Source organism: Chrysochloris asiatica, unplaced genomic scaffold, assembly GCF_000296735.1.
Source record: "Chrysochloris asiatica unplaced genomic scaffold, ChrAsi1.0 scaffold00050, whole genome shotgun sequence".
NCBI lineage: Eukaryota > Metazoa > Chordata > Mammalia > Afrosoricida > Chrysochloridae > Chrysochloris > Chrysochloris asiatica.
In genome coordinates, this window is record NW_006408568.1 from 7,201,746 (window position 1) to 7,214,606 (window position 12,861).

General features: G+C 38.2%; 1 protein-coding gene across 2 annotated transcripts in view; it reads right to left on the reverse strand.

Moving 5' to 3' along the window:
* Nucleotides 1–12,861, reverse strand: part of SLC6A13 (solute carrier family 6 (neurotransmitter transporter), member 13) — a 68,861-nt gene that overhangs the window by 36,754 nt on the left and 19,246 nt on the right. For both annotated transcript variants that reach the window (XM_006862702.1, XM_006862703.1), the window contains exons 3-4: nt 5,730–5,864; nt 2,330–2,470 (exon numbers count right to left, since the gene is read on the reverse strand). In XM_006862702.1, coding sequence (XP_006862764.1) covers nt 2,330–2,470; nt 5,730–5,864 — 276 coding nt within the window. The remainder of the gene's footprint in view (nt 1–2,329; nt 2,471–5,729; nt 5,865–12,861) is intronic.

Below are 12,861 nucleotides of genomic sequence, written 5' to 3' on the forward strand. Positions count from 1 at the left end.
GGTAAAGATTACAGCTTGGGTTCCCTATGGGGCAGTTCTCTGTTTTACAGAGTCTCTATTAGTCAGGATTGACTCATGTCAATTGGCTTACATTCAAGTTCAAAAGAGTAGGACCTCAGCAACAGGCACTGAGAGATATTTGGACAATGGGAGCAACATGTAGAGTTGAGAATTCAAATAGCACATGCCCAGTGTGCTTTCTATATGCACTGTCCTGTAGGGTCGACACTAACCACAAGCAGTTAAATTTGAATTAACTAAAATGAAACAAGGTATTTAAAAAAATCTCTTCCTCAGATTCACTAGCCACATTGTGAGTGTTCAATAGCAGTATGTGGTATAGCACAGAAAACATTTCCACCATCCCAGAAAGTTATTTTGGACAGCACTACCTTACGTATTTTCATTTTATTGATACTTTTAATACATTAAATTTGGTAGTCCCATTGCCATAAGTAAGAGAATCACATGTAGTTTTACAAGTTGGCTATAGCCTGAATTGTGTTCTCCTAAAATACATGTTGGAATACTAACTCCTATACCTGTGGATGTCTGCCAATTTGGGAATCAGATTTTCTTTGATATGTTAATGATGCACCCTAAACTTAGTCACTTCTGACTTATTTAAAGGGTAGATTAGACACAGAAGCAAACACTGTAACAGAATGCCATATGAGGATCACCAAGGAGCCAAGAAAGACTGGGACTACAAAAGCTACAAAAGACTGGGGCTACAAAAGCTACAAAAGACTGGGGCTACAAAAGCTACAAAAGGCTGGGGCTACAAAAGCTACAAAAGACTGGGCTACAAATCCGTCTTCCTCTAGAGCCAGTGTCCTGAATCTGTCCTCCTAGCCTCCTGAACAGAAATAATTTCTATATTTAAAGCCACCCATCTGTGGTATTTCTATCATAGCAGCACTAAGAAACTAAGGCACAAGCAAAGGAGAATAGATACTGCTATTATGAATTATGCATATTGACATACAAAGCAACTTATTCCCTGGTTAAATCCAAGACGAATAGTGATTTTAAAAAACCTAATATAGTAAGAGGAGTCCTGGTGTGGCACTGTGGGTTAATGCACCAGACTGCAAAGCTGTTTGAACTGCAAGGTCGGTGGTTCAAGCTCACCAGTTGCTCCTAGGAAACCCTATACAGGGTCACTATGATAGGTCAGAACCAACTCAACAGCACTTAACAACAACAACAACAATATAGTAACAGGAGTCCTGGTGTGGCACTTTAGGCTAAGTACTGGGCCACGAGGTCGGTTTGGACCACAAGGTCAGCAGTTAAAATTCACCAGCTACTCCTCAGATACTCTATTATAGCGTTGGCAATTAACAACAGCAACAATACAATAAAACATAAAAAACATTCACACAAATAATAAACACATATCAAATAAACCAGATTGCAAATTGATATAAGTAAATGGCTACCCTACATTTAAAAAAAAAAAAAAAAAGAGTTCTATTTGGCATAATACATGAAATGAACATGTCTTTTAAAAAGACTGACACTAAGAAGACTGGGCTTACTGGTCAGAACGAGACTGGAGGAACCTGAAACTGTGGTCCTCAACCACCCTTCAGGTCTGGAAAGAAACACACCCTCTTTCAGCCAAGCAGTAGACAGGTATGTAGGGAAAACAACAACACTAGTAGGTATGCTCTCTATGAATAATGGAATGGTCATTCAAAATCAAAGGGACAACATGTACCTAAGGACAATGGCGAAAAGGGATGGGAAGGTGGGTGGAAGGAAAATAGGAATCACAGGGAGGAAGCAAAGGACTGCTGTTCCATGGAAGGGAATGCAGTCATTGAGATGCAACAAAGGATATTATTTGTTGAATATAAAACTAATGATCTTGTCTGTAAACCTTCACTCAATTCACAATTTAAAAAAAAAATTTTTTTTGACATTTTGTCCGTGATGCTGGTAAATTCTGGCTCTTACCTTTGATATAAGAAGCCTGATGATGCAGTGATTCAACGTTTGGCTGCTAAAACCAAAAAGTCAGCAGTTCAAACCTATCATCTGCTCCATGGGAGAAAGATGTGGCAGTCTGCCTCCATAAGGATTACAATCTTGGAAGCCCTACGGGGAAGTTCTTCTCTGTTGTATAAGGTTACTAAGAGTAAAAAACAACTTGAAGGCAATGGGTTAACAAATTACCCTTGATACAAGTTTATGGCAATAAATCTCTCCATGATTTATTTGGCAGGTTTCTAGAGTATCCTGAGTTAAGACTGGGGATTGGGTTGATTAAGTATTGTACCCAACAAGGAGGAGGGAATGGACTCTCTAGAGATAGACTTACCTGTATTCCACTCGTGCTTACAGCTTCCCCAGGGAAGGTTGATGGTGAAGCTGCTAAAGAGGTAGAAGAGGGCCCAGGCCAGGACAACAATGTAGTAGAAGTTGAGAAGGACAACAATCACCTGGGAGGCATAGCCAATGCCTGTCAGAGAAAACTGCAGAATTGGGCTAGGAACAGTGGGCAGATTTCTCACACACTGCCCATTCTTTTTGACAAGAGGGTTGACATGCCATTGTCAATGTCATCAGACAGGAAGAGCTGGGCCTAGGCTCCTAACTCTCTACTCTCTCAACCCAGAAACCAAGAGTGTGCTGCCTGAGTCCCAGCAACCCTTCCCAGAGACTTTTCTCCCTCTGTCTTCTGCTGAACTTTCATCTTTATTAGGAGCTCTGGTAGCACAGTGGTTATGAATCAGGCTGCAAGCCACAAGGTCAGCAGTTCGAAACTACCAGCGGCTCCACGGGAGAAAGATGAGGCGGTCTGCTCCCGTAAAGATTTACAGTATCGGAAACCCTGCACAGGGTCACTACGAGTCGGAACTGACACCACGGCACATAACAACAACAAAGTCCAGATTCAAAGTTAATTTTGAAATGTGTAAGACTAACGCCAAGATATCAGTAGTTAATGTGCACTGGGATTAGTCTGATATATTTCTAAAATATGTAAACACAAGACCAGGAACAGACAATTTACAAAAAGAAATACAAATAGTGAAGAAATGTCTTCCCTAATAATTGTAGGTGTGCAAAATGAGATAATAATAAGATATCATTCTTATTTACTGCCCAAATGAAATTATTTACAAATGATATATTTGTAAACTCAGCGGTTTCCCAAGTTGTCTGTATATTAGACTTACCTGGGGATACTTTAAAAATTTCAATATCCTGGTGTGAGACTGGACTTCCAGGTCGGTTTGAACCACAAGGTCGCTAGTTCAAACTCACCAGCCACTCCATAGTGACCCTTATGCAGGGTCACTATGAATTGGAATGGACTCAACAGCATTTAACAACAATAGGTCAGATCCCAGAACAATTAAATCGTAATCTCTGGGGGTAGAGCACAGCCATCAGAATGTTTTTTTAAATTTCCAGGCAATTCTAATGTGCACACAGGTTTGGGAACCACTGAGAGAACCCAGAGTTGATAGAGATAGAAAAGATACCTACTCATGTCTAGTGACACTGTAAGTTAGTATGGTGGTGGTGGTGATGTGCCGTGGAGTCGGTTCCAACTCACAGCGACCCTGTACAGGGTTTCTGAGGCTGTAAATCTTTACGGGAGCAGAAAGCCTCATCTTTCTCCCGCGGAATAGCTGGTAGTTTCGAACAGCTGACCTTAAGGTTCACAGCCCGATTTGTAACCACTACGTTACCAGAGCTCCTTGTAAGTTAGTATACACACGATAATATTTATGTAGGTTAATTTCATAAACCAGATCTAGAAACATCAACTGGATTACCAATTTGATGGTGTTCCTAAGTCTGGCAATTTATCCCAAACAATTCCTGCTCCTCCACCCCCACCCCACCCCCAAAAAAAGAGAAAAGACTATCTGAACAAATGATAGCAAAATTTTTAAAATTTAATTTATAAATAGTAAAAAATAAGCAAAAAAAAAAAAAAAATCCAATTATTTGATTGTGTTTGTTGTTAGGTGTCATCAAGCCCTTTCCAACTTGTGGCTACTCCAGGTATGCAGAATAAAGATGCTTCACATGGATTTCAAGATTGTGAGCTGTTGGAAGCAGATCATTATGCCTGTCTTCTAGGGCCCCTCTAGGTGAGTTCATATTGCCAAACTTTTTGCTAGAAGTAAAATGCTTAATCATTTTTGTTACCCAAGAATCCCTGATTATCTTGTAGAAATTGGAAAATAACACTAACTGAAAAAAACAGAAACTGTACATTCTGTGTGCATAGATATATAATTTCTATTTGTATACAAAAGGAGCTCTGGTAGCATAATGGTTACAGGTAGGGCAGCTTATTTCAAGGTCAGCAGATTGAAACTACCAGCTGTTCTGTGGGAGAAAGATGAGGCTTTCTGCTTCCAAAAAGATTTACAACCTCAGAAATCCTATGCAGGATCACTGAGTTGGAACCAATTACACAGCACATAACTACCACAACCACAGCCATATGTATAGAAAGAAATAATGAAATAAAACAACAAAAATAGGAAGGAACCCAAATTAGTGGGTTAATGGCTAAAGTGTAGTAAATCCATACAATGGAATACTGTTGTTGTTGTTGTTGTTATGTGCCGTGGAGTTGGTTCCGACTCATAGTGAGTCTGTACAGGGTTTCCGAGGCTGTAAATGTTTATGGGAGCAGAAAGCCTCATCTTTCTCCCATGGAACAGCTGGTAGTTTTGAACTGCTGACCCAAAGGTTAGCAGCCCGATTCGTAACCACTACGCTATCAGAGCTCCTACTCAGTAAGAAAAGTAAATTGATCTCAAGGTCACTGAGTGTGATAAAAGTCAATCTCAACAGGCTGCATATTGTATTATTGAATTGCATTTATATAACATTCTCACAATGACACAAATTAGGGAGATAGAGAAGAGATCAGTGGTTGCCTGGGGATAGGGATGTCAGAGGAGGAAGAAGGTGAGTGTGACCACAGTGGAGCAACATGAGGAAGAGCTTTGTGGTGATGGGAGGACAGTTCTAGGTCATGACAGTGGTGGTAGTTAGTACACATATGGTTAAATTATACAGAATTAGATACACACAAAAATGAGAGCATGAAAAACAAATTAAATCTGAGTAAGGTTTATAGATTGTACCTTCACCAATTTCCAGGTTTTCAGTTGTCTTATACAAGATGTTAGCACTGAGGAAAAGTGAGTGAAGGGTTCGGGGACCCCTCTGCACTATTTTTATAACTTCCTATAAATCTATATTTCATAATAAAAACTTTAAATAGAGAAAAAAATACTAAAATAAAACATCCTAAATTACTGTGTTAAAATGGTAAAACTAATGATAAAATATTTTTCATTCAAAATTCTCTTTTAAAGTGTTTTTCAATTGATAAAAGATGCTTTTTACAATATGAATTCATGGTTATATATCCAAGAGGACTTCAAAATGTTTTTGGAAAATTTGAATGAAAAGATAAGCTTTTTGAATATAACTTTTATAGCTAAAATATCTTTGCACACTACTTATTTAACCTAAAGTTTTTGACCATGTTTCTGCCTCCACCCATCTACCCATCTATTTCAGGATCCATTTATTAGCTAAGTATGTGGCCCACAAGAGGAGGGTTCAGCACAGAAACAGTCTTCTCTCAATCTAAGCATTGCTGCTAATAAACCAATAATTTCAAAAAAGGTTTATGACTGCTGGTGCTCAAACCCTAGAAACGGGTATGGTTTACTCACCTTCAAAGATGGGACAGATCTTCCTCCAGGCTGTGACACCTCCCTGGCTAGTGTACTGACCCAGTGCTGTCTCCAAAAGGAAGACAGGAATGCCGCAGGTAAAGAGGAAGATGAGGTAGGGGATAAAGAAGGCACCTGTGGGTGGGAAACAGGTTGTCCATTACCTGGCACTATCCTCATGGTCCACCTTCCCCATCCTCCCATTATCACCCTACGCTGTCTGTCAGAATCCCAGAGGGGGACATCTGTCTGGATGTGTGGAACCGAGCAAAGATTAAGAGTTAGTTTCTGAGTACTAGTGAAACAGAAATCCCACAGTGGGTGACTTTTATGAGCAGAAATTTATTTTCTTACAGTTTAGGAGGCTAGAAGTCTGCATTCAGGACACTGGTTCTAGGCGAAGGCTCACTGTCCACTTCAGGGGGAAACCTGGTCTCTGCTTCACTAGCCCCAGCATGCCTGGGTTCCATGATGCTCCCCACATGGCATCTGTCTTTCCCCTTTAATGCTTCCTTGTCTCTGTGTCTGTGCTGTTCTTATATCACTCAAGTGATTAGCCTTAGGACACACCCTACATTGATAATGGCCTAATTAGGATAGCAAAAGAAATCCTACTCCTGGTGTGACACTGTGGGTTAATGCACTGGATTGCAAAGTTGGTTTGAACCACAAGATCGGTGGTTCAAGCTCACCAGCTGCTTCTCAGAAACCCCATACAGGGTCGTTATAGGTCACAATTGACTCAATGACACCTAACAACAAGAAGCAGGATTGCATCTACAGGTAGGATTCCAACACATAGTTTGAAGGGATACAATTCAATCTGTTATTGTTAGGTGCCACTGAGTCAGTACCAACTCATAGTGACCCTATATACAACAGAACGAAACACTACCAGTCCTGGACCAACCACACAATCGTTGCTACGCCTGAGTCCATTGCTGCTGTCACTGTGCCAATCCATCTTATTGGGGGTCTTCCTCGTTTTCTCCAACCCTTCACTTTACAAAACATGATATCCTTCACCAGTGACTGGTCCCTCCTGACAATATGTCCAACGTATGAAACTGTGCCAATCCATCTTATTGGGGGTCTTCCTCGTTTTCTCCAACCCTTCACTTTACAAAACATGATATCCTTCACCAGTGACTGGTCCCTCCTGACAATATGTCCAACGAAGTCCAGCCATCCTGGCTTCCAAGGAGCACTCTAGCTGTATTTCTTCCAACACAGATCTATTTGTTCTTTCAGCAGCCCATGGTACTTTCAATACTCTCCTCCAGCACCATAATTCAATCTGTAACACTACCTAAATAACACATGTTGTTGTTGTTGTTAGTGCTAGCAAGTTGGTTATGACACATATCCACCTTTTTAGGGTTTCTGAGGAGCAGCTAATGGGTTTGAACTGCCGATCTACAGTGCCGCATAACTTGTGCTAATAACAAAGAGCTGCTCTTTGAATAATAGGTGTCCAGGAGCATTAACAGAGTCCTGGTGTGTCGCTGTGGGTTAATGGGCCAACTGCAAAACTGCTTGAACTGCAAGGTCGGTGGTTCAAGTTCACCAGCTGCTCCCCGGAAACCCAATACAGGGTCGCTATGGGTTGGAACCAACTCGATGGCACTTAACGACCACAAGGAACATTAAGAGCCTGCGTTCCCTGTCAAGGAGTTGATTGTTCTTAACGTCTGTGAATTCTAGCAGGCTGAAATGAAATTTCCCTTCAGAAACCATTTTTGCTTCTGTTTTCACAATCATTGGCTGATACAAGTTTACCGAAGTAAAAAATGTTGTCATTTTCTCCACCAATATCTCTGTCTGCTGGCTAATGGCCAGGAGAGTTCTCAGGATAGAGCACCAGGGATGACAGAATGCACCAAGTGGAAATTCTCAACATCTGCAGAGGGTCCACCTCAAGCATAAATCTGAGAACTAGTCAGTGCATGGAGTCCTGGTGTGGTGCTGTGGGATAAAGCACTGGAACGTCAAGATAGGTTTGAACCACAAGTCAGCAGTTCAAACTCCCCAGCCACTATTGGAAACCCTATATAGGATCACTATGAGTCGGAACCAACTCAGCAACACTTAACAAGTCAGGGCATATGCATGAGAAACTACCCAAAACAAGGAAAATAATCAAAAAGACTAAGAGTAATGGTGCCTCTGCTCACACAGCCATGCGAAGAGGGCCTACTTATACCAGCTAGACTGATTAGCATTTTTTAGAGTACAAAGAAGAATATTGTCTCAATGGTGGGAAATAATTAATTTCAGACCGAGCACTACTCCAGTCTTGCTTAACAAGTCTTAAAAGAGAAGCCCAAAAAGATCACTTCACTAGTCTCAGAAATAAGTTCAAGAATATTTATAGAAAAACAAAAATATCAGCAACCAATCAGGCAAAATCACCAGGTCTGTCATCCAATAAAAAAAATCCCTAGGAAAACAAAGAAGCAGGCAAATATGATCATAATATAAGTAATTGTGTCCCCCCCAAAAATATGTACCCACATGGCTGGTGTGGAAGTTATATGATACTGTAATGTGTCAGTTATTTAATGATCTCCAATTATGTGATCTGATGTGACACCAATCAGTTGTAAGATGTTTAAGAGTGAGATACAACACCCTTACTTCTTTCACAGCCCTGAGTTTCCTTGGGGTGCGGCCTGCAACATCTGTCATCTTACAAGATAAAAGAAAAGAAAAAAAAAGCAAGCAGAGAGAGGAACCTACTACCACCAAGAAGATGAGCTAGTAGAGTTCATCCTTTAGACCTAAGGTCCCTGTACTGAGCAACTCCTAGACTCAGGGGAAGATTGATGCCAAGACACCTGGAGCTCTCCAAAGAATACTGGGCCCAGAGATGCTGAAAGGAGACATGGAATTTCCACCTAAACTGTGAGCCAACAGAGAGAGAAAGCTTTCTCCTGAAACTGGTGCCCTAAATTTGGACTTCTAGCCTAATTCTCTAAACTCTGGGAGAATACATTTCTGTTTGTTCAAGTCATCCATTTTTAGTATTTCTGTTATAGCAGCATACAATAATTATATTTTTAAAAATTAGAGCTATGAAAGATCCTGAAAAAAGACCCAAATCCAACTTCTACAGATAAAAACTACACTGTGTGAGATAAAAATAAATAAACTGGATAGAATGAATGGCAGTGTAGGCATAGTAGAAGAAAAGACTAATGAGCTTGTGTCATAGCTATAGAAGCTACGTAAAATAAAACAGAGAGAAAGGATAATTTTGGAAACAGAAGACAGCATCAGTTAACTGTGGAACAACATCAAGCAGTCAGTTACAATGTACACATAAACTGGAATCCCTGAAGGAGACAAAAATGTGCAGTGAGAGGTCAGAAAAAAGTGCTTAAAGAAATAATAGCTGAAAACTTTCCAGACTTGATGAAAACTACAATCCCACAATCCCAAAATAAGAAATAAAAAAGATTAAACCAAGGCATGGGTAGGACAGTGACACCATACAATAAGTACTAGACTGGAATCACAAGGTCCTCAGTTTGAGCCCGCCAGCCACTCCATAGGAGAAAGATGAGGCTTTCTGCTCCTGCAAAGATTTAACGTCTCAGCAACCCTATACAGGGTTGTTACGAGTTAGAACCAACTTGAAGACACTTAACAACAACAACAAAAACAAACCAAAGCATATCATAGTAAAATTACTTAAGCCACTGATAAAGAATTTTTAAGTGAAATCTTAGAAGCAAGGCATTATGTACCATGAAATAAAAATAAGAATGAAATCAAATTTCTCACTGGAAACAATGAAAGTGAGAAGATAGTGACAGTGGAATATGTTCATTAAACTAAGAAAGAAAATACCTAATTTTTTAGAATGTTAATAGAAATATTGCTAACAAATGAAAGCAAAACAAATGCTTTTTAAGACAGGCAAAACCTGAAAAAAATTAATCACCAGCAGATCCTCACTACAATAAATATTCAAAGAAATTCTTCAAGTAGGAGGAAATGATACAAGATAGAAATCTACAGAAATGAATAAAGAGTGCTAGAAATTATAGGAAGAAGGTGACATGGACTAATTACAAATATTTAGTCACTGAAACCTTATAAATAGCAGTGGAACACTGTCAGTAAGAGAATATTGAAAACTGAAACATGATGAAAAGCACCAGAATATTGTCAGATGTAGTGCTGGAATGATGAACCTCTCAGGTTGGAAGGCACTCAAAATATGACTGGGAAAGAGCTACCTCTTCAAAGTAGAGTTGACCATGATGGCACAAATGGAGTAAAGCCCTTCATTTGCTGATGGGGCAGAACTCAAAATGAAAGAAAATAGCTGTAAACATCCATTAGTAACTGGAACATGGAATATAGGAAGTATGAATTTAGGAAAATTGGAAATTGTCAAAAATGAAACGGGATGCATAAACATTGATATCCCAGGCATCAGTGAGCTGAAATGGACTGGTATTGACCATTTTGAATCTGACAATCACATGGTTTATACTACATCGGGAATGACAAATTGAAATGGATTAACATCGCATCATCATCAAAAAAGAACACAGCAAGATCCATCTTGAAATACAAACCTGTCTGTGATAGGATAATATCCATATGCCTACAAGGAAGACCAATTAATACCACTATTATTCAAATTTATGCACCAACCACTAAAAGTCAGTGAGGATGAAATTGAAGAATTCTATGAACGTCTTCAATCTGAAATTGACCAAACATGCAATCCAGATGTATTAATAATTACTGGTGATTGGAATGCAAAGTTGGAAACAAAGAGGAAGGATCAATAGTTGGAAAATATGGCCTTGGTGATAGAAACGATGCTGGAGATCACATGATAGAATTTGCAAGACCAATGACTTCTTCATTGCAAATGCCTTTTTTAAATAACATAAAACGAGACTATACACATGGAACTCACCAGATTATCAGATTGACTTTCAAAAAAAAGCAAAACTTAGCTACTAGAACTACATTTCAAATATAAAAACACAAATAAGTTAAAAGCACAACAATGGAAAAAGATATGCCAGTAATCAAAAGAAAGCTGGAGTGGCTATATTAATAGCAGAGAAAGTAGACTTTAGGGTAGGGAATATTACCAGGGATAAAGAAGATCATTTCATTATGGTAAAGAAGTCAATTCATAAGAGGATATAACAATCCTAAATGCTTGTGTATATAATAACAGAACTTCAAATATATATAAAGGAAAAACTAATAGAACTGCAAGGACAAATAAATAAATTCCTAATTACAGTAAAAATTTTCAATAGTCCTTTCAATAATTTATATAATAGGTAGACAGAAAAATCAGCAAGAGTATAAAATATTTGAACAATCAAATCAACCAACTTGACCTATTATCATAGAATACTGGAGTGTTGTAGGATAAGCATTGGTCTTTGAACCACAAGGTCAGTGGTTCAAATCCACCAGCTGCTCCTTGGAAACACTATACCGGGTCACTATGAGTAGAAACTGATTCAGTGGTACTTAACAACAGCAATTCAATAACAGCAGAATACACACTTTTTTCAAGTGAATGTAATATTTACCAATTCTGGGCTACAAAACAATTCTCACTCAGTAAGTTCAAAAAGATTCAAGCCATACAAACCGTGTTCTCTGACAAAATGAGAAATCAGTATAAGAAAGATATTTTGAAAAAAAAATATTTGAAAGCTGAGTAGCACACGTCTAAATCACCATGGATCAAAGAAGAAGTCAGAAAGGAAATTAGATAGTAAGTTGAATGGACAAAAATGAAAACACAGCATATCAGAATTTACAAGATGCTTTAAAGCGGTAGTTCAGAGGAAATGCATAGCACTAAATGCCTACCATTGTGAAAGAAGTCTTAACCTCCACCTTAAGGAATGAGAAGAACAAATGAAACCAAAAGTCAAAGGAACTACTAAAGACCAGCATAGAAATCTATGAAATATTAAAGAGAAAAATCAATGAAACCAGGATCTGATTCTTTGGGACAATAAAATTGATAAACTTCTAGCCAGGGTTATCAGAAAAAAGGAGAGTATGCAAATTTCTATTATGATCACAATGAAAGAAATATCTATCATCAGTACAGATTCTAGAGATATAATAGGAAAATAAGGAAATAGTATAAACAGCTCTATGCCAGTTTAGATGGAATGGACAAATGCCTGGAAAATACAAACTGTCAGAGCTTACTCAAGAAGAAACAAATAACCTGACTAGACCTATATCTATTTTTTTTAATTGATGGTTTCGGTTAAAAAGTTTCCCACAAAGAAAACTGCAGTCTCAAATGACTTTGCTGGTCATTCTACACAAATTCTACTAATTCTACACCAACTGTAGAAAACTGAAAAAAGAGAAAATCTTTCTCAACTCATTATCCTGAAAATAAAAGCAGACAAATGCGCTACAGGAAAAGAATGTTAAAGAACAATACCTCTCATAAACACTGATTCAAAAATTCTAAACAAATTTTAGCAAATATATTAAGGATAATATATCATGCAAATGGAGTTTATTCAGGGAATGCAAAATTGGTTTAACATTTTTATAAAAAGTGAATTTATTATATTGGCAAATTTAAAAAGAAAAGCCTTATGATCATTCAAATAGATGAAGAAAACGTATTTAATTAAATTCAAAAAGTCAAAAGCCATTCCTGATTAAAACTCTCAGCAAATGATGATTAAAGCTGAATTTTCTCAGTTTGATAAACAGTATCTACAAAAAAACCTACAGCTAACATCATGTTTAGTGACTTTTATCCCTAATATCAAAAACAAGACAAGGATGTCTGCTTCCATCACTATTATTCAACATTGTACTACAGACTCTAGCCAGGAAAATAAAATAAAAAAATAAACAAAAATTATTAAAAAGTGAAAATGAAAAAATAAAAGACATCATGAGTCTACACAGAAAATCCTTTGGAATGTACAAAAAGCTATTTGAACTAAGTGTAACAAGGTTGTAGTATACAGGGTCAAATACGAAAGTCAATTATATTTCTATGTACTAGCAACAAACTGTAGGAAATTGTCCTTTAAAAATCAATACCGGTAGTCAAACAAGATGGGGGATCTGGTGGAAGTGCAGTAAGAGTTCTGCCAGC